This window comes from Colobus angolensis, unplaced genomic scaffold, assembly GCF_000951035.1.
Source record: "Colobus angolensis palliatus isolate OR3802 unplaced genomic scaffold, Cang.pa_1.0 Scaffold19, whole genome shotgun sequence".
In the NCBI taxonomy this organism is placed as follows: Eukaryota; Metazoa; Chordata; class Mammalia; order Primates; family Cercopithecidae; genus Colobus; species Colobus angolensis.
Window position 1 is genome coordinate 3,788,748 of NW_012115043.1, and position 23,813 is coordinate 3,812,560.

The 23,813-nt window shown below is 35.2% G+C and overlaps 1 protein-coding gene across 3 annotated transcripts in view; it reads right to left on the reverse strand.

Annotated features, from left to right (window-relative positions):
• Window positions 1–23,813, reverse strand: part of IQCH (IQ motif containing H) — a 265,552-nt gene that overhangs the window by 151,500 nt on the left and 90,239 nt on the right. For 2 of the 3 annotated variants that reach the window (XM_011940352.1, XM_011940350.1), the window contains one exon: window positions 21,720–21,848. The exons of the other annotated variant lie outside the window; for it this stretch is intronic. Coding sequence is in view for 1 of the 2 variants with exons in the window: in XM_011940350.1 (XP_011795740.1) it covers window positions 21,720–21,848 (129 nt within the window). In the remaining variant the exon portion in view is untranslated. The remainder of the gene's footprint in view (window positions 1–21,719; window positions 21,849–23,813) is intronic. 3 annotated transcript variants of the gene reach the window in all.

Here is a 23,813-nt window from a genome sequence, read left to right on the forward strand (position 1 = left end):
CACAAAGTGCTGGTATTACAGGCATGAGCCACTGCGCCCAGCCAGTTATTACTAATTTCAGAGCCCCAGTTTTTTCAGAGTGACAATATGCCCAACTCCTAGCATTGTCAGATTAGAAAAAAAATTGTTTTTAAAAGAACATGCAGTTAAATTTTAACAAGATAAACAATAAATAAGTTTTTAGTATGCCTCAAATATTAAATATATATACTTAAATCCAACAAAGAAGAACAGAATTTCCATGAATGGATTAGAATAAGCATAACATCATTCTAAGTATTTATTTAGTATAAGTATGTCTATAATCCTAATGTTAGCTCTAACCCTATCCCTGGGCATCCACTTTCCCAGCCTTTCTTGTAGCTAACAGTGAGCAGTGAAATGTAAGGGAAAGTTCACCCCAAGGCTTCTGGGAAGACGCTGACACCACTGTTTTCCCCTTGATCTGGCCTGGAATGTGTATGTAAGGCCCAGGGCTGCAGAAACCATCTTATGGCCATGAGGTGGCAAGCATGAGGATGAAATCGAACCAAAGAGGGTAAAGTAGAAAGAACAGGGCTAATATCCAGAACCTACAAAGAACTGAAACAAATTTACAAGAAAAAAGCAAACAACCCCATCAAAAAGTAGGCAAAGGATATGAACAGACACTTCTCAAAAGAAGACATTCATATAGCCAACAGACACATGAACAAATGCTCATCATCACTCGCCATCAGGGAAATGCAAATCAAAACCACAATGAGATACCATCTCATATCAGTTAGAATGGCAATCATTAAAAAATCAGGAAACAACAGGTGCTGGAGAGGATGTGGAGAAATAGGAACACTTTTACACTATTGGTGGAACTGTAAACTAGTTCAACCACTGTGGAAAATGGTGTGGCAATTCCTCAAGGATCTAGAACTAGAAATACCATTTTACCCAGCCATCCCATTACTGGGTATATACCCAAAGGATTATAAATCACGCTGCTATAAAAACACATGCACACGTATGTTTATTGCAGCACTATTCACAATAGCAAAGACTTGGAATCAACCCAAATGTCCATCAGTGACAGACTGGATTAAGAAAATGTGGCACATATACACCATGGAATACTATGCAGCCATAAAAAAGGATGAGTTTGTGTCCTTTGTAGGGACATGGATGCAGCTAGAAACCATCATTCTCAGCAAACTATTGCAAGAACAGAAAACCAAACACTGCATGTTCTCACTCATAGGTGGGAATTGAACAATGAGATCACTTGGACACAGGAAGGGGAATATCACACACCGGGGCCTATTGTGGGGAGGGGACAGGGAGGAGGAATAGCATTAGGAGATATACCTAATGTAAATGACGAGTTAATGGGTGCAGCACACCAACATGGCACATGTATACGTATGTAACAAACCTGCACGTTGTGCACATGTACCCTAGAACTTAAAGTATAATAATAAAAACAAAACAAAACAAAACAAACAAACAAAAAAGAAAGAACACCATGACAACCCTGCCAATCAATACCACCATCCTTAGGCTCCTCACTTCCCAATTTCTTGCGTATGAGACAAACTCCTCATTGTTTAGGCCACTGGTAGTTTTCTGATATTTATAATTATATGCATTCCTGACTGGTACTACCTGTTCCCTTCTCTTCCTCCTTCCCTCTTCTCTTCCTCCTTCCCTCTTCTCATCCTTCCATACTTTGTCTTATTGCATATGCTAGGACCTCAGTACAAAAATGGTGGCAACAATGATCATCCTTGACTTGTCTCTGCTTTTAATGGAGAAATAGAAAAGGAATGCTACAAAAGTTTCCCTACTAGGAGTATTTTTTGCTCTAGGGCTTTGGTTGATAACAACAATCAGGTTGTTATCAAAATTCTCTTGTATCCTACTCCATCCAGAGGATTTTCCCTTATCATTAATGTTGAATAGTATTGAATGATTTTTTTTTCCTTTGGTATATATTGAGATCATGAGGTTTTTTCTTTTTAAATATGTTAATATGGTGAATTATATTGCTAAATATTTCTGATGTTGAACTTTCCTTACATTTTTCCTTGATTATGATGAACACTTTAATGTTTATTTAGAATTTTTGCCTCTATGTTCCTAAATAAGATTGATCTATGTATATTTTTTCTTGTACTGTGCTTTTTCAATTTTGGTAGCACAGTTATAATAGCTCCATAAAATCAGTTTACAAGCTTTTCCTGTTTTTTCCCCTATGGAATAGTATAAAAAGAATTAATTGACCTGTTAAGGTTGGCAAAACTTGCCTATAAAAGGCCTGAGGCCTTCTCCCCTCTGGCATATTAGAGTATGTGAGTGTGTGTGTGTCTGTGTGTGTGTGTTTAAAAGACAGAGATTTTTGACTACCAATGCAGATTATCTAATGATATTATTTTAAGTTTGTTATTTTTTCTGAAGTTATTTTTGGTAGTTTACATTTTTCTAGGATATTTTTCATTTCATATTTCAAAATGTATTGGCATAAAGTTACCATACTATGATTTTTAAAGATTCTACTGTATCTATAGTTAGCGAACTTTTTTCATTTTAATAGTGTTGACTTGTGCCTTCTATTTTTCCTCTCTTTATCATTATTGTCAGAGATCTGCCTGTTTTATGTTATTTTAAAGAAGCCAATTTTTGACTGGGCGCAGTGGCTCACGCCTGTAATACCAGCATTTTGGGAGGGCAAGGTGGGTGGATTGCCTGAGTTCAGGAGTTTGAGACCACCCTGGGCAACATGGTAAAACCCTCTCTCTACTAAAATACAAAAAAATTAGCCAGGTGTGGTGGCACACACCTGTAGTCCTGGCTACTCAGGAGGCTGAGGCACGAGAATAGCTTGAGCCCTGAAGGCAGAAATTGCAGTGAGCTGAGATTGTGCCACTGCACTCCAGCTTGGGCTACAGAGTGAGACTCTGTCTCAAAATAAATAAATAAATAAATAATAATAACAAAAAGAAGCCAATTTTTAATTTTTTTGGGTCATTTTTGTTTTTACTTTCTTAATGTCTGCTTTTATTTTCATTATTTCCTTTCATTTTTTTTCTAGTTTACTGCTTTTTTTTTTTTTTTCTGTCTTCTTGTGTTTAATTAGGCTTAGGTCACTTATTATCAATTGCTCTTGTTTTTTTTTTTTTTTTTTTGAGACGGAGTCTCACTCTGTCACTCAGGCTGGATTGCAGTGGCATGATCTCGGCTCACTACAATCTCCGCCTCCAGGGTTCAAGTGATTCTCCTGCTTCAGCCTCCTGAGTAGCTGGGATTACAGGTGTGCACCACCACACCTGGCTAATTTTTGTATTTTTAGTAGAGATGGGGGTTTTACCAGTTTGGTCAGGCTGGTCTTGAACTCTTGACCTCGTGATCTGCCCGCCTCAGCCTCCCAAAGTACTGGGATGTTCTTGTTTTCTATTAAATGCATATAAATAATGGATGAGATGGCTAAGAAGTGATGAAAGACATTAGTCTACAGATTCGAATCCCAATAAATACAAAGCAGGATAAATAAAAAGACCTATATGCCTATATGCATCACAATGAACCTGTAGAACACCAAAGATAAAAAGAACTTATTTCAGCTAGAGAGGAAACAAAAGACAAATTGTTTTCATCCACAATTTTAGCCACTATTTACCACTGACTCCTCAATAGTCCACAGGCTCCTCAATAGCAGATATAATTGCTAGAAAACAATGAAATAATATATTGAATGTGCTGACAAGATAACTTTCAAAAGTCAGGACATAAACACATTTTGAGGCAAATAAAAGTTGACAGAGTTTACCACCAGTAGAAACAGGCTTGTACTAGTGGAAATTTAAAGAATATAATATAGGGAGCTGGAAATGAATGCAGTATTGAAAGTCTGAGATGCAAGAACGAATGAAGAGCAAAGACAGTGACAAATCTGTTGGCTAATATAACAAATATTGATTACATAAAAAACATTAACAATAATGTCTTGTGGGATTTTTTTTTAGAAGATACAGCTAAAATACATAAGAAAAATAGATCCTACATCAGGAGGGAGATGGAGTTAAAATGTTCTGAGGTTTTTATATTGTTAAAGGAAAAAGTACAGATATTTATTAACTTTAGACTTTGATAAGTAATATATGCATCTGAAAATAACAAGCTAATCACAATAAGAATAGAAAAGGAATGTATCAATTCCAAAATAATAGAGGAATAAAAGTATAATGAGGAAAAATAATCTATTCAAAAGAAGACAATAAAGGAAAGAAAATGAAATAGCAACAAAACAGGGCAGGGCACAAACAGAAATAGACTAGATGGAAGAAATACATCAAAATATATTAGTAATTAGAATAACTGTAAATGCAGTAAATGCTAAATGGATAATGATGGTCAGAATGAATTTTTTAAAATTCAGCTATATACTATTTATAAAAGACAGACTTAAAACATATGGCTACAGAAAGATTAAAAGTTAAAAAAATGAGAAAAGATATACCAGGTTAACAATAACCAAAAGGAAGCTGAAGTGGCTGTATTAACAGACAAAAAGCTATTTATGCTAAAAAGCAATTATAGAGATAATGAAGGACAATGTGCAATGATAAAATTTCCTATTTACTAGGAAGATATAATAACTATAGTAAGAGTTGGCAAGGATGTGAATTCACAGAGTATCTTACACACTGAAGGTAGAAATGTAAATTGATGCAATGGCTTTAAAAGACAATTTGGCATTACTTCCTAAAGTTGAATGTTCACCTACCCCATGACCTATTCCACTCCTATTGACCAAGAAAAATACTTGTGCATACTCAGTAGGAAACGTGAAAGAATGCATGGCAGCACTGTTCACAATACCAAAGGCTGAAATCAACCCAGAAGTTCATCAACAGAAGACTGGATAAATTAACTATGGTCTATTCAAACTATCATCTTCAGCAAACTAACACAGAAACAGAAAACCAAACACTGCATGTTCTCACTCATAAGTGGGAGCTGAACAACGAGAACACAAGGACATAGGGAGGGGAACATCACACATCAGGGCCTGTTGGGGGGTTGGGGGAAGCAGGAGGGAGAGCATTAGGACAAATACCTAATGCATGCGGATCTTAAAACCTAAATGATGGGTTGATAGGTGCAGCAAACCACCATGGCACAAGTATACCTATGTAACAACCTGCATGTTCAGCACATGTATCTCAGAACTTAAAGTAAAATAAACGAACAAACAAAAAAATGGAATATTCTACAGCAGCCAAAAGAGATGAATTCAGTGATGTGTAGCATATCTACTTCAAGACTCTAATTCAGTATTTCAAGGAGGGCCCTGGCATCTCTAGTTTGATGCATACAGGCCACCTCTTTAGAACTCCACTTCTCCAGCTTTGTGTACAGCTCCCTATGCTTTCCTTCCATGTCAAGAAGGTGTCCCTCCCCCAATATTCTTTCTAAAAGTCAGACTTACTGAGTTACTACTTACATATAGTAAAATTCACCCTTTTTAGTATAGTTTTATGAGTTTTGGCAAATGTGTAAGTCATATAACCATCACCACAATCAAGATATAAAACAATTCCAGGCCGGGCGCAGTGGTTAACACCTGTAATCCCAGCACGTTGGGAAGCTGAGGCAGGAGGATCATGAGGTCAGGAGATTGAGACCATCCTGGCCAACATGGCAAAACTCCATCTCTACTAAAAATACAAAAAATTAGCCGGGTGTGGTGGTGGGCATCTGTAGTCCCAGCTACTTGGGAGGCTGAGGCAGGAGAATTGCTTGAACCTGGGAGGCGGAGGTTGTAGTGAGCCGAGATCGCGCCACTGCACTCCAACCTGGGCGAAAGAGCAACACTCCATTCTTAAACAAACAAACAAACAAAAAAACAATTCCAATACCTGCCAAAATTCCTGCATGCCCCTTTACCATCAACTACTCTCTCCATCCCCAGGCAACCCTTGATCTGTTTTCTGTCTTCATTGTTTCATTTTCTAAAAATGTCATGTAAATAGAATCACATAGTGTGTAGCCTGTTGAGTTTGGCTTCTCTCACTTTGCATAATGCATTTGGGATTCATCTTTATTGTTGCATGTATCAGCAATTAGATCCTTTTTAGAGCAAGTTTTACTCCATTGTATGGATGTACTTCAATTCATCAGCTGAGAGACATCTAAGTGGTTTCCAGTTTCTGGTGATTATGAATAAAGCAACATTCATATATTACAAACATTCATATACAGGTTTTTCTGTAAATATGTTTTCATTTCTCTTGGGCAAATAGATAACTAGGAGTGAGATTGCTGGGTCATACAGTAAATACATGTTTAACTTTATAAATAACTGCCAAACTGTTTTCCAAAGTGTTTGTACCATTTTGCATCGCCACCAGCAAGGAATGAGAGTTGCAATTGTTCCATATCCTCATGTAGTGGTATCCCATTGTGGTTTTAATTTGCATTTTTCTAACGACTAATGATGTTAAGCATGGTTTCACGTATCTATTTACTATCCATATATCTCCTTTGGTAAAGTGTCTGTTCAAATCTTTTGTCTGTTATTGGGTTGTTTGTTTTCTTATTACTGAGTTTTAAAAGTTCTTTATATGTTCTGGATAAAAATACATGATCAGTTATTGTTTTAAAATATTAACTCTCAATCTATAGTTTTTCTTTTTCTTTTTTTTTTTTTAAGATGGAGTCTCACTCTTGTTACCCACGCTGGAGCAATGGCAAAATCTCAGCTCACTGCAACCTCTGCCTCCTGGATTCAAGCCTCAGCCTCCCGAGCAGCTGGGATTACAGGCACCCACCACCTGGCTAATTTTTGTTTTTTTAGTAGAGATGGGGTTTCACCATGTTGGCCAGGCTGGTCTCAAACTCCTGACCTCAAGTGATCCACCCACCTTGGCCTCCCAAAGTGGTGGGATTACAGGCGTGAGCCACTGTGCCTGGCCAATCTATAGCTTTTCTTTTCATTTTCTTAACACGGTGTTTCAAAGAGTAGAAGTGTTTAATTTTGAGGAAGTCCAATGTATCCATTGTTTCATTTTATGGATTTTGCCTTTGGTGTGGTATGTAAGAAATTTTTGCCTAACTCAAGAACACAAAAAATTTTCCCCTTTGTTTTCTTCCAAAAGTTTTATAGTTTACGCTGTATATTTAATTTTATAAACCATTTTGGGTTAATTTTTGTACATGGTACAAGGAATGGGTTGAGGTTCTTTTTTTCCCTTTTATATAAATGTCCAGTTGTTCCAGCACAATTTGTTGAAAAAATTATGCCTTCTCCATTGAATTGCCCTTGCATCTTTGTCAAAAATGAATTGACCAAGTATGCATGGTTCTATTTCTGTATTCTTTATTCTGTTCTATTGATCTCTGTGTTTATCCTTTTGCCAATACCACACAGTCCTGATTACTGTAGCTTTATATTAACTCAGGTAACAGGAGTCTTCCAATGCTGTTTTCCTCTTTCAAAATTGTACTAACTATTGTAGCTCCTTGGCCTTTCCACAAACTTTAGAATCAGCTTTTCAATATCTACAACAAATCTTACTGAGATCCTGTTTGGGACTGCATTGAATTTATAGATCAATTTGGGGAAAATTCATTATAAAAATACTGAGTCTTCTAATCTATGAACATGGCTAATCTTCCTAATTTATTTAGGTCTTCTTTTACTTTTTTTCATTAGTGTTTTATAGCATCCAGCATCCGTATGTTGCAAATATTTGTTAGCTTTATACCTAAGTATTTAATTGTTGGTGTTATGTTAATGGTATTTTTTTAATATTCAATTTCCAATTGTTCATTTCTAACAAATTGAAATTCAATTTATTTTTGTATGTTAATCTTGTGTCCTCAAACCTTGCTGAACTCCCTTATTAGTTCTACTAGCTTTTGTGTGTGTGTGTGTGTGTGTGTGTGTGTGTGTGTGTGTGTGTGATGGCTTCTTTGAGAGTTTCTATGTAGTAATTGTGCTCTTTGCAAAGAGAGTTTTATTTCTTCCTTTCCAATCTGCATGTCTTTTGTTTCTTTTTCTTACCTCACTGCATTGGCTAGGAACTTCAGTACGATGTTGAATAGAAGTGGAGAGTGCATAACCATGTCTTGTTCCTGATCTTAGGTGAAAAGTATTCATTCAAACACTATTATGATATTAGTTGTAGACATCTTTTATCTGTTTGAGGAAGTTCCCTTGTATTCTTAATTTTCTTAGGGTTTTTGGTACAAATGGATGTTGATTTATTTTAATTGAGATGGTTATATAGTTTTTCTTCTTCAGTCTATTCATATGGTGACTTATAATGATTGATATTTAAATGTTCAAACAGCCTTGCATTCCTAGGATAAACCCCACATGGTCATGATGTAATATGTATAAAATACATCATCTCTCTCTATATATAAAAATATATATAAATACATATATCTATATATAAATATATATAAATGTAAATATATATATATATAGAGAGAGCGCACGTACTAGATTCAACTTGCTATATTTTGTGAAGGATTTTTGCATCTGTTTTCATAAAGAATACTGGGCTGTAGTTTTTTCTAAAGTCTTTGGTTGTGGTATCAGAGTGATAATAGCTTCATAAAATTATCTGGGAAGTGTTTCTCTCTATTCTGTTTTTCAGGAAGAATTTCTGTAACATTGGTAATATTTCTTTCTTAATTTTTTGGTAGAATTCACCAGTGATGCCATATGGTATCATTTTTTTTTCTTACAATGTTTTTAAGTACTAAGTCAATTTCTTTAATAAATACAGGACTAATCAGGTTATCTATTTCTTCTGGAGTGAGCTTAGGTAGTATCTGTCTTTCAAAGAATTCGTCCATCAATATAAGCTGTCAAACTTATAGACATAAAGTTGTTTATAGTGTTCTCTTAGCATCCTTTAAATGTCTATAGGATTTCTAATGATGTCTCCTCTTTTGTTCCTGATATTGGTCATTTGTGCCTTCTCTCTTTTAATCTTGGTTAGTCTGTCTAGAAGTTTACCAATTTTATAAAAATGTTCCATGAAACACAGTTTTGTTTCACTGAATTCCTTTTTTTTTTTTTTTTTAATTTCACTGACTTCATTTTCCATCCTCTGCTTGCTTGGGTATATATGCTTTTCTTTTTTGGGTTTTTTAGAGTGGGGGCTTAGATCATTAATCTGAGATCTTTCTTCTTTTCTAATAAAAGTATTTAATGCTAAAAATTTTTCTTAAGCACACTTTAGCTGCATCTTACAAATTTCAGTACGTTGTGTGGTCATTCCCATTTAATTCAAAAATTTTTTTTTTAATATCCCTGTGACTTCCTCTTTGATCCATGGGTTATTTAGAAGTGTGTTTTTGCATTTGGGGGATTTTCTACTTTTTAAGTTTAATTCTGTTCACGTCAGAGAATATAATGTGTAAGATTTTAACTATTTTAAATTTGTTAATATTTGTTTTATGGTCCAGAATATGGTCTGTTTTGGTGAATGTTCCATGTGCATTTGAAGTAAATGTGTGTTCTGTTGTATTTTAATGCTCTATAATGGTCTATATGGCCTATAATACTGTTATATTATAGTCTTCTATAGCAGGGGTCCCTAACACACACAGACTGGGTACTGTGGCCCGTTAGGAACTGAGCTACACAACAGGAGGTGAGTGGCAGGTGAGCAAGCATTACCATCTGAATTCACACCTCCTGTCAGATCAGCAGCAGCATTAGATTTTCATAGGAACAAGAACCTTATTATGAACTGCACATATGAGGGATCTAGGTTGCTTGCTCTTTATGAGAATCTAATGCCTGATTATCTGAGGTGGAACAATTCCATCCTGAAACTATTCCTCCCCACTTCTTGTCTGTGGAAAAATTATTTCCCAGAAAACTGGTCCCTGGTGTCAAAAAGGTTGGGGAGTATAGTATTATTATGTTCTATAGTATTATTTTTTGGGGTGGTTATTAGTTCTATTGATTATTATGAGATATAATTCTGGATTTATTATTTCTGTTTTATTAATTTTTGCTTCATGTATTTTATATCTCTGTTTTTAAGTACATACACATTTAGGAATGTCTGTCTTCTTGCTGGATTGATCCTTTTATCATCAATGTACCTCTTTATTCCTATTAATGTGTCTTCATCTGATAGTAACAGAGCCAATCCAGCTTTCTTTTCATTATTGTTTGTATGGTATATTTTTCCATCTTTCTCCTTTTTATTAATTTTTAATTTACATTTAATTTGTGTCTAGTCCTATAATTTATTTTTGAATTAAAAATATATACACTTTTTATTTTGGAATAATTTTAGATACAGAAAAGTCACAAAGATAATCTAGGACAGTCCTGTATACTGTCATTCACTTTCCCTTAATGTTAACATATTCCATTACCACAGTCCATTTGTCAAAAGCAAGAAATCATCATTGATACATTATAATTAACTAAACTCAAGACTTCATTCAGATTTTACTAGTTTTTATACTCATGTCTTCTTACTGTTCCAGAATCTTATCCAGGATATCGCATTGTATTTAGTCATCATGTCTCCTTAGGCTCCTCTGGTCTGTGACAGTTTCTCAGTCTTTCCCTGTTTTCATGACCATGACAGTATTGAGGAGTATGGTCAGGTATTTTGTAGAATGTCTGAAATGTGGGTTTGTCTGATGCTTTTCTCACATTTTTTTCTCTGTGGTTATAGGTTGTTGGGGTAGCATAACATAAAGGTGAAGTCCTTCCTCATCATATCATATTAGGGGGCACATGATATCAACCTGAATTATGACTAATGATATTATCCTTGGTCATTCGGTTAAGGCAGGGTTTGCCAGGTTTCTCCACTGCAAATTTTCTATTTTTCTTCTTTCCATACTCTATTACTTGGATGTGAATCACTAAATTCAGCTCACATTCAAAGAGAGGGAAGGGGTGGATAGATAAGCTCCATTTCCTGGAGGAGGAGGTAACTGTTTAAATTATTTGGGGCTGGGCGCACTGGCTCACGGCTGTACTCCCAGCACTTTGGTAGGCTGAGATGGGTGGATCACCTGAGGTCAGGAGTTTGAGACCAGCCTGGCCAACATGGTGAAACCCCATCTCTACTAAAAATACAAAAAATTAATCAGGCGTGGTGATGGGTACCTGTAATCACAGGTACTTGGGAGGCGGAGGCAGGAGAATTGCTTGAATCCAGGAGGCAGAGGTTGCAGCGAGCCAAGATTGCACTATTGCACTCTAGCCTGGGCAACAAGAGTGAAAATCCATCTCAAAAACAAATAAATAAAAATACATTATTTGGAATTCTTCTATAGAAAGATTTGTCACTTCTCACCCTACTCCTATTTTAACCTATCTTTCTCGACATTTACATTGCAATTCTTAGAGACCAAATACAGTTGGGTCTTGCTTATTTATCCAATCTGACAAGCTCTGTCTTTTAATTGGTGTATTTAGAACATTTACACTTATTGTAAAGACAGCCTTCACTTTGCACTGTTCCAGTACATACAAATTCTAGTTACCACAGTTTAGTTAAATAACATCAGTACTCCAACATAGTTCAAATTTCAGTTACCATAAAATTGTAATTGCATAAAATATAAACTTTGCTGCTAGAACGCTATTCTACAAATCGCTACATAAGTGACAGATGCATATCAAGATCAGTGACCATTCAAGTCATTCCATTCAAAGTCTGTCAGTCATTGGTCACTGTGCATCTGTTTTTGAGTTTGCATACAGACTGTAAATAATGTAGTAGTATTGCCTCTTTGACTCCCAGTGATAAATCTGCATCATTTTTTTTCCACAAAAAATGTACAAATGAAAGACAGAGTTGGTTAAGGAGGTTAAAAGTACACCAAAAGAATGAAAACTGATAGTGCTCAAAGTGAAACTGAAATATACTGTAAGTAGAATTATAGAAGAAATAGCTGACTGTGGGAATGTAGAAATGCCACCATTTGAAAGACTCTAGTAATGCATCCAGAAGAACATAGTCAAGTTTAACTTACTGACATAAATGAGGAAAGTGGTTGTGATGAAAGTACATGTTTGAGAGGATGTGATGCCGGAAAGAAATTTCATATTAAAGGGACTCAGAGATATTTCATAATATTAAAAGTGAAAAGGATAAAAAGTTGGAAGCTGATTCAAAGTTAGAAAGAAGTATGACAATGCACCAAGCCACAGTAAAGATTATCACTCCATATCATAAGTTAACGATAAGAAGAAAAAGGCAAGCACTATTTAAAACTATTCTTTTTTTAATAAAGAAAACACTTTATTTTCAATGTTTCTAATGTTTAGAATAATAGGATATTAAATAAATATTCACTTTACTATTTTTTAATTGCCCCACATAGTTATAATAAAGAGGAATAAAGTTTTTAATGTTTTGACAAAAATCTTAAAGATCACGAAACAATTGTAATTTTTCCTACTGACTCTAAATTACCTGGGAGGGTTTCTGCTTAAACAGTCATTTGTGTGGTCCCACACCATCATGCAAAGATTGCCTACAGTTCTTAACATGGTGATATGGTTTGCCTGTGTCCCCACCCAAATCTCATTTCAAATTGTAATCTGAATTGTAAACCCCATTTTTGGGGGGAAGGACCTGGTAGGAGGTGAATGGATCATGGGGGCAGGTTCCCACATGCTGTTCTCATGATAGTGAGTGACTTCTCACAAGATCTGATGATTTTTTTAAGTGGTGGTTTCCCCTGCTCTTCTCTCTTGCCTGCTACCATGTAAGATGTTCCTGCTTCCCCTTCTGCCATAATTGTAAGCTTCCTGAGAACTCCCCAGCCATGCAGAACTGTGAGTCAATTAAGCCTCTTTCCTTTATAAATTACCCAGTCTCAGGGAAGTTCTTTATAGCAGTGTGAAAACAGACTAATAGATATGGCTGCATTAAAATTTAACATCTTGTTAGTTTTCTATTTGTTCCATGTTTTCTTCATGATTTTCACAAATTTTCTGCTTTTGGAGTAAATATTTTTATGATTCCATTTTATCGCTACATAAATTATTACTTAAACCTCTTTTTAAAATATTTTAATGGTTGTTCAGGATATACAAAACATCTTTCAATTAACCAATATACCTTCAATTAATATTAGACCATTTCATGTATAAGGATCTTACAACAATATATTGTTATATATCAATTTCTCCCTCATCCTTGTGTTATTGTTGTCATATATTTTACTTTTACATATGCCATGAAGCCACAATACATTGCTAATAATTTTGCTTTAAACAAGGGGTTAGCAAACTATGGCCCATAGTCCAAATCAAGCTCACAGTATTTATATGGCCTTTGAGGTAAGAATGGTTTTTACATTCTTAAAGGATCAAGAAGTAGAAGAAGGAAGAGGAGGAGAAGGGGGGAAAGGATGAGAAGAAAGAGCAGAAGGAGGAGGCAGCAAAAGAAAAAATAAGGAGGAAACGAAGATGCAAAGAAACTTGCAAAAGAATGAAACATTACATTATTTACTGTCTAGTCTTATTTCCTATTTAGTCCTTTAAAGAGTAAGTTTGTTGACCCCTGAGTTATAGTCAGTTATCTTTTGGATAAATTTAATATAAGAAAACATGTATTTTATATTTAGCTTCATTTTAGTCATTTCCAGGTTCCTTCATTTCTTTGTGTACACCCAAATTTCTCTCCGGTATTATAGTCCTTCTGCCTGAGAAACTTCTTTTAACATATTCTATAGGGCAGTTCTGCTAGTGATGAATTCTCTCTTTTTATTTGTCTAAAGAAGTCTATTTCTCCTTCACTTTTGAAAAATATTTTTGTTGGAAGTAGAATTCTGACCCGACAACTTCTTTTTCTTTCAGCCCTTTAAAGATGTCACTGTATTATTTCATGACTTGCATAGTGTTTGATAAGAAGAATACTGTAATGTTTATCTTTGTTCCTCTGTATGTAATGTACATTTTTAGTTTGGCTATCTTCAAGGCTTTCTCTTAATTTTTATTTTCAGCAGTTTGAATATGACGATTCTCTCTCTGTGTGTGTGTGTGTGTGTGTGTGTGTGTGTGTGTGTGTGTGTCTTGTATTTATCTTGTTTGTGGGCTTCTTGGATCTGTGGTTTGATGCCTTTCATCACTTTGGTAAAATTTCTGGCCATTTTCTCTTCAAATATTTCTTCTGCCCTATTCTCTGTTCTTCTGAGATTCCAAATCCACACATATTAAAAGGTTTGCTATTGTCCCATGGTTATCAATTGCTCTGTTACTGTTGCTTTTCCTCCTCTTTGTGTTTCAATTGTGTAATTTCATTTGACTTATCCTTAAGTTCACTGATCTTTTACCCGCAGTTGTGTTTATTCTACTGATGAACCCGTTGAAGCCATTCTTTATATGTTCCCAAGCTTTTTATTTATAACATTTCTATTTGATTCTTTCTTATACTTTTCAACTCCCTGCTGAAAACCTCTAGCAGTTCGCACATGTCTCATTTTTCCACTTAGTCTTCAACATATTAATCATAGTTATTTTAAATTCCCTAATAGTTATAATATCTAGTCTCTGAGTCTGGTTCTGCAGATTTATCTCTTGACAGTGAGTTGCTTTTTGTGTCTCACAACTTCTACTAATTGCCAGACATAGGGCGGTTTAGAACTGTGAAAACTGAGGTAAATAGCATTTATGCCTGGAAATGGCAGTCTTCTTCTTCTAGGGCATTAGGGTAGGTGACTGGGTGTGGTTGGAAGTTGAACTGGTTGTAGGTTTTGTTGTTGTGGTTACCTTCATTGCCCCACAAGTTCCAAATTCCCTGTCATCTATGTTCATGTTATTTTCTATTTTCTCTGTTATTTCATGTCTCAAGGTCTAGTTCAAAGAGGTCTCTATCCATAAAGACTTTCAGTGATCCTCTATTATCTAACTTTTCTGCTGCTCATTAGCTATGCCCTTCATGTACTCCCCTATTCTCTGTTTTAACTATAAGATTTAGCTATTAAAAATACTCAGAACATATTGTTTTGTATTTAATACAGTCTTTTTCATGTGTGCATTTTTTCTAATTATACGATCTAAAGTAATTTCTAGATAGTAGCTATATTATATTTATTTTATATTTTTGTCCCTGAGCATATTGTAGGTGTGCAAATATACCAATTGATTTTTATTTTATTTGGTTCTTGATATAACTACTGGAACACATTAATTTTAATACTTAAAAGTCAGGAGATGGCAAACTGTGGTCCATATGCCAAATCTGGCCTGCAGTGTGTTTTTGTATGACTCTCAAGCTAAGAACTGTTGCTACATTTTTAAGAGATGTTTAAATAAAAGGAGAAGAATATATGACAGAGATAATATGTGGCATGCAATGCCTACAATATTTCCTACCTGGCCCTCTACAAAAAGTTTGTTCACTCCTATTTAAAATGATGTGCACTTAATTCTTACTTTTTATGGGAAAAAGATTCTTTCTGTAAAGGACTAAATTAAAGATACATGTGATCTGAAGAAAAAAGTGGTAGAACTAAAAAATAAAGAGAAATAGACAAATTTACAAGCACAGCTTGAGACTTTAACATACCTTTCTTGGCAATTGACAAAATAGGCAAAATAGAGATAGATTTGAATACCATGATTAAGTTGAATTAATTGAATATATGCAGAAAACTGCATCCAACAAATACAAAACATACTTTCAAATGAACATGGACAGTTTACCTAAAGTCTTCACATGCTAGGGTCAAAAAGCAAGTCAGATTTCAAATAACTGAAAACATACAGAATATGCTCTCTAAAAAATGAAATTAGGCTATAAATCAATAACAAAAAAGATAGCTAAGAACTACTCAATTGTATACACTTCTAAATATCCCATAAGTCAAAGAAGAAATGAAAATGGAAATAAGGAAATAATCTGAAATACATGATAATGAAAATATGACATAACAAATTTACTAAAGTAGGCTTTGTGTGAAATTTATAGCCTTCAATTTATATATCAGAAACAAATAACACTTGAAGCTTAATAAGCTAAGCATGTGTGCCAATAGTTTAAACAAATAAAAAAATTAAAAGCAAAGAAAGTGAAGAAATGGTAAAGATAACTTATGCCAATCAAATTAAAAATCTATAGTAGAAAGGATCAATAAGGTAAAAATCTGGTTCTTTGAAAATACCAAAAAATCAATACACACCTAGAGATACTGATAAAAAAAAAATGAGGAAGGTAGAAGTAACCAACAATAGGAATGAGAAAGCACATCATCACAGATGCTACAGACATTACAAAATAGAGAATACGGTAAACAACTTTATTGTAACAAATTAGAAAATTTAGATGACATGGACAAATTCCTTGCACAAAATTAACTTATTAAACTGACACAGACAAAATAACAAAAAAGAAGTCCTGTATTTGTTAAAGAAAATTCCTCAATCCTAAGCCTATTTCCAAAGATAACTACATGGATTCATTGGTAAATTATTCCAAACATTTAAGAAAGAAATAGTACCAGTTGTATCCAAACTCTTCCAGAGAATATAAAAAAAGATCACACTCATAGTGGCAAAACTAACATTGATATTAAAACCTAAGGAAAACATTACAGGAAAGGAATAAATTTAGGCCAGTCTCACATATGAACAAAAATGCAAAAATCAAAACCAAAATATTAGCAAATGAAATCCAGCAATACATAAACAGGATGCTATTTCACATCTAATTGGACTTATTCCTTAAATGCATGGGGAATAAATAAGTGTGTTAGGAGTACTAGCTAAAAACAGATTTAAATTAAGAAACAGTCTCATAATATAATATTCAAAATGCTAAGATTTCAATTGAAAATTACTCATCATACCAAGAACCAGAAAGACCTCAAACTGAATGAATAAAGATAATGAATAGATACCAACAGTGAGATGACAAGGATGTTAGAATTACCTGACAAAGATTTTAAAGCAGCCACCATAAAACTCCTTCCACAAGCAATTGCTGACTGTCTGGAAATAAGTGAAAAATACAGTCTTAGAAAAGGAACAGAAAGTCTCCACAAAGAAACAGAATATATAAAAAGGAACCAAATGAAAATTTTAGGACTGAAAACTACAGTAACCTAAATACAGAATCCAGTGGATAAGATTAGAAGATAGAAGAATAGAAATTGCCCAATCTGAGCAAAAGAGAAAAAACAGACTAGAAAAGAGAACACAGCCTCAAGGACCTGTGAGACTATATCCAAAAAATCTAACACTTGTATCATCATAGTCCTAGACAAAGAGGAGGTAGGGGTCAAGGCTAAAACAAGTACACAAAGAAATAATGGCTGAAAGCTTCCTAAATCTGGCAATAGACATCAACCTACAGATTCAAGATGCTCTGCCAAACTAAAACAGAATAAACCTAAAGAAACCCACACCAAGACATATCACAGTTAAACTTCTGAAAACTAAAAATTGAGAACAAAAATTAAAAGCAGCAGGAGAAAAGCAACACCTTATCTACAGGAGAAAAACAATTCCAAAGCAGATCTCATCAGAAATCATGGAAGCCAAAAGCATGTGGCACAACATTTTTTGTTTTTTTCCAAGTGCTGAAAGAAAAGAATTGTCAACTCAGAATCCTATACCTAGTGAAAACGTCCTTCAGGAATAAAGAGGGAAAGCAAGACATTCTAAGATTAAGGAAAATGAAGGTAATTTTTCATTAGTATAATGACTCTAAAAGAATGGCTAAAGAAAATTCTCTAAACAGAAAGCAAATGATAAAGTTAAAAACTCTTGGGAACATTAGAAAAAAAGAAATAATATGATAAGCAAAAATAGGATAAAAGCAACAGACTTTCCTTTTCTTCTTTAGTTTTCTAAATTACATTTGATGGTTAAAAGTTATAACACTATATGACATGGCTCCAAATATATGCAGAGGAAATAAAAATGCAAGTACCATAAGACCCAGCAATTATAGTCTTGGGCATTTATTCTAAAGAAATAAAAACATATGTGTATATAAAAACCTGTATACAAATGTTTATGGCAGCTTTATTAATAATAGCTCAAAACTGGATACAATCCATATGTCCTTCAACAGGTCAATGGTTTAACAACTGTGGTACATTCTAACATGGAATTCTGCCCAGCAATAAAAAGGAATAAACTATCAATATAAGGACTAAATTATCAATAATAGCAATAAAGTTATTAATGTAATTACATATATTTATTAATATAACCTATTAACTAAAAGGAATAAACTATTAATACAACCTGAATGACTCTCCAGAGAATTATATTGAATGAAAAAAGCCAGTTCTAAAATTCACTGTATTAGATGAAATGGATGATTTAGAATTGTCCATTTAGAATCCATTTATGTAACATGCTTGAAATGACAAAATTATAGAAACACAGAATAGATTATTGGCTGCCAGGGATTAAGGGGGTGTAGGGCTGGAGGGAAGCAAGTATGGCTATAAAAGGGCACTATGAGGAATCCTTGTGGTAATGGAACTGTTCTATATCTTGCCTGCATCAATATCGTACTTGTGATATTATATTACAGTTTTGCAACATGTTACTATTGGGGAAAACTCTGTAAAGAGTACAAAGGATCTCTGCATTTTTTCTTACAACTACATGTGAATCTACCATTATATCAAAATGAAAAGTAAACAAAACAAAACAAAACAAAAAAAACAGTAACAGTGAAATGCCAAGCCACAGGGTAGGAAAAATTATTTGCAATACATGTAACTGATAAAAGACTAGTACCCAGAATATCTAGTAATTCCTATAAATCACTAAGAAAAAGAAAGACAATCCAATTTCAAAAAAAAAGGGTTAAAGTCTTAAATCACCTTACAAGAGAGGATACTCAAATGACCAATACGCATTATCAAAACAACTTCCTCAATTTTACTGGTCATCAGGGAAGTAGAAATTAAGCCCACAAAGACATACCACAACAGACTCTTCAGGATGGCTAAAGTTTTAAAAACTGAAGAAATATCAAGTGTTGACAAAGACGAATATTCTGGAACACTCATATACTGCCAGTACGAAAATAAGTCAGTATAACCACGTTGGAAAACTGTTTGGCAGTATCTATTAAATCTGATCATATATAAACACTAAGACTCAGCAATTCCATTTTTTAATATATCTTTAATAGAAATGCTACATATGTGCATTAAAAGATACCTACATATGTGCATTAAAAGGCAAGAATTAATAATTAAGGCATTAAAAGTACAAGAATGCTCATAATGACTGGGCATGGTGGCTCACACCTGTCCTCCCAGCACTTTGGGAGGCCAAGGTGGGTGGGTCACCTGAGGTCAGGAGTTCAAGACCAGCCTGACAAATATGTTGAAACTCTGTCTCTACTAAAAATACAAAAATTAGCTGGGCATGGTGGCGTGTGCCTGTAGTCCAAGCTACTCAGGAGGCTGAGACAGAATTGCTTGAACCCAGGAGGTGGAGGTTGCACTAAGCTGAGATTGCACCACTGCACACTCCAGCCTGGGCAACAGAGCGAGACTCCGTCTCAAAAAAATGCTCATAGAAGTATTATTCCTAATAGCTCTATAGTATAAACCACTAAAATTCCCATCAACACTAGAATGAATACAAAATTGAAGCACATTCACAGATATTCATTCATATATATTTATGCTTGATGCCTCTCTTTCCTCATTCCTATTCAATAGTCAGTCCTCATGCCTCCACCAAAATATAACCTGAATTTGTTCACTTCTCTTCATCTCCATTGATACCATCCTCCTTATATCCACCATTATTTCTCACCTGGTTTACGGCAATAGTCATTTAACTACTCTCCAAGCTCCCACTATGATTTGTTATCTGCAAAACAGTTACTAAAACATACATCATATCATCCCATACTCTGTTTAAATCCTTCAGTGGGTTCTCTCTGTTAGCAGAATTAAATGTAACTCTTCACTGTGGTTTGGAAGGCTGCCATGCTGATTCTGGTATAGTCTAAGGTATTTAAAAAGAAAGATCTTAAAGATACACTGAGTTGTTTAAATAAATTAAGAGTTCTTTATCTCTCGTACACAGTTCAAAGGAAGACCGTCCTGGGTTGACAGGGCAGTTCTGCAAGACTCAGCATGGAGTTCCATCTCTGGCTCCAAAATGCGTGCCCAAGTTTCATCATCACATCTGCATCCCAGCTAGCCAGAAGAAGGAAAGGCAAAAGAGGGGCTATGCTTCTTTTCTCTAAAGAGCACAGTCCAGAACTTTTTCACTCTACTTCTGCTTAACATCTTCATTGTCCACAGCCTCCTCACATGGCACACCCAGCAGCAAGTAAGCCTGGGAAATGTCTTCAGTTAAAATGACATGTGCCGACCCACAACTCTATTACTATGGAGGTAGGGAAGAGTAAATATTGAGGACAACTCAGTCTTGGCTCTAGCCTACAGCACATAATCCCTCTCTACTTCTCCACCTTTATCTCTTCCCTTTTTCTCCCTTGCTCATGGTTTGGCCTTCTTGCTCATTCCCTCTTAGTCCTCAGGGCCTTTGTCCCTGTGCTGTCATATATCTAAAATGCTCTTCTCTAGATCTTTATATGACTGGCTTTTCTTCATCATTTGAATCTCAGCTCAAGCCTCCTATCTCTTCTGAGAGACATTCCTTGACCCTTCTCTCACAAGTAAAGTAGACCCCTCCTTATCATTCTCTAATCCATATTGTTTTATTTCTAGCGTTTATCACTAGCTTAAATTCTCATTTACTTATCTGCTTATTACCTGTCTCCCTCTAGAATATAAACACCATGAGAACAGAACCATTGTCTGACATTTTCTGCTGGATCTCCAGCACCTAGATGCTACTGTGGATAAAACAATAACTCAACAAATATTTATTTATTTTTAAATATTAGGAAAAAATTATTTATATAACAAATAATTAAATATGAATTAATTCAGCCAAAGCCTATCATTATATGACTGGGAAAACTGCAGCCCAGAGAAAGTAAATGGTTTGCCCAAGATTCTGCAACGAGTTACTAGATTCCCAGGTCGGTGCTTCTCTCTAGCATCCTATTTCATCCAGTATTTTCTTTGAAATCTTCTTCCATTATCTCAGCCCTCAGCAATTATTACTCTGAACTCCTGTGGCAATAGACTTTAACATCCATTTGGTTTTTGTTCCATGTTACTTTATATCGTTATTTATCTTTATTATATCGATCTTGTTTCCCCACCCAAACTGTAAGCCCTTTGAAAATACGAACCTTCTAACACACACAGAGAACACAGGCCCTCGATATGTAATTTACAAAGATGGCTAAAGTTAATTTATTTTTATTTATTTATTTATTTTTTTGAGACAGAGTTTTGCCCTTGTTGCCCAGGCTGGAGTGCAGTGGCATGATCTTCACTCACTGCAACCTCTGCCTCCCGGGTGCTGGGATTGCAGGCATGAGCCACCACGTCCACTAATTTTGTATTTGTAGTAGAGACAGGGTTTCATCATGTTGTCCAGGCTGGTCTCAAACTCCTGACTTCAGATGATTCACCTGCCTCGGCCTCCCAAAGTGCTGGGATTACAGGTGTGAGCCTGTACCCGGCCCAGTTGATTTATTTACAAAAGTGAAACTCAGGATGATTACAACTTTCATCTTGTCCTATTATTGAGGACAAAAGTTGGCTACTAGAAGGCTAGATTTGGGGCAGAGATAATTTCTGTGTGTCCCCAACTGAACAGACACGCGAGAGTGTCTTACCTGCAGTTGGAATCTTACGTGCTTCATCAAAACTGTGCAGGGGAGCTGCTCTGGGTGTAATGGGTGGATTCTGAAAGGTAATCCTTGCTGTTGGTGGAATCAGCCCTCGTTCTATCATACTTAAAATCCCTAAAAGGAAACATTAATAGAATGTGAGTTTAATTCCAAGCAATTCCACAAAGTCAGAGCTCTACAAATTTCACAAGTGTAATTTACTCCATTCATCATCTTATTTGTGAGGGTACATCTAGTGCCTTAATCCTTTGCATGAAAAAATAGCTACAATACACATTCATTTAAATGTAATATTCTAACCCAAGGAAAAATGTCATTTCCAATGGCACTAATATGAAATAAAATCACACTAAAGTAATTTCATTTTAAGGTGGAAATATAATTTCAAGGCAAACTAAAACTTCTTTATACTTATGGTATTTTCAATCATTGGTAATACTATTGCTCTTTTTAAAATTCAGAGAAATCAGGCACACATTCTTAATAACTAAGGATATCCTTTGTTCCAAAAGAAGGAAATCTGTGTACTTGAAACCATGCCCCTGTTGTATAATCAGTCATGCTTTATAAAATGAGGAGTTATTTTCAGACATTTCTCATATCACCAGAAGATATTAATGCTCAGATAGGTTATTTTGATACAACTGGACAAAATGGTTAGTATTAATGTAACTAATTCACAATTCCTAGCATTCATACTGTGTTACCACGGCTGGTGCCAAATCTTTTAAAGGATAAGAGACATCATTAAATGAATAAACTAATGAATAAATCAATGAATGATTGACCAAAGCCTGCTGTTAGAGGGAAAACTTTTGTTAAGGTGGATCTACTATATTGAAACCAGAAACCTAGAAACTTGGGGACGACTTGCAATAAATTTATGGTAGGGCTTCAGTTTCTTCTTGTTCTTTTACATAATAGAAAGTAAGTAAAGAACTCTGGGTCTCAACAAAATCCTAGAATAAAAACTGTGTATTCAAGTTGGCCTAAGTTGAAGAATTTGGCACACAACTTGGTCCCTTCTAAGAGGAACCAATATTATTTCCATTTACCTTATGACCTCTATACTACATTACTATTAAGAATGTTAGTCTAGTGTTATAGGAATTCAGTAGAATGATCACTGAAGGGTTGGAGAGCTGAAAAATAGCTCACTTGTAAAACAATGATTCCAAAGAGAAATCTTCAGTTTACTTACTGCAGAATCATTTAGGGGAAGAATTTACTATTAAAAGCAAAGATTCCTGGGCCCCAACTCAGACCTGTCCAAACTTCTGAGGACAGGGCCTGGTAATCTGCATTACTGAAGGCTCCAGGAGATATTCATGTGCACTGAAGTTTGAGAACCACTAGAATTGGGGCCCAGTAACATATACATTAAATAAGCACTCCAGGTTAATCTTTTGTACTCTTAACACTTTAAAACTACTGATGCGGGCCGGGCGCGGTGGCTCAAGCCTGTAATCCCAGCACTTTGGGAGGCCGAGACGGGTGGATCACGAGGTCAGGAGATCGAGGCCATCCTGGCTAACATGGTGAAACCCCGTCTCTACTAAAAAATACAAAAAACTAGCCGGGCGAGGTGGCGGGCGCCTGTAGTCCCAGCTGCTCAGGAGGCTGAGGCAGGAGAATGGCGTAAACCCGGGAGACGGAGCTTGCAGTGAGCTGAGATCCGGCCACTGCACTCCAGCCTGGGCGACAGAGCAAGACTCCGTCTCAAAAAAAAATAATAATAATAAAATAAAATAAAATAAAACTACTGATGCAGAGTATAACACTTTAGGACCTTTTTGAAATTAGCACTTCGGGTTTTAATTTTTATAACACTAGATTGAACTACTTTAAAAATCTTGTTAAGACTAATTCTTTGTCCTCACAAATACTTTCCACCTATAAATATCAAATTTCATTTCCAAGAACTCTGCCTGTTTTGCAGATGTGAAAAACAGGTCTCCTTATAATTCAGTATATTTTCATTTCAAGAGTCAGTTTCATTCTCTGAGAATTCTGAAGACTATAAGCACGATTTCAACCCGTGCTTTAGTGCTGGTTGAAGCAATCATCTTAATTTCAGAC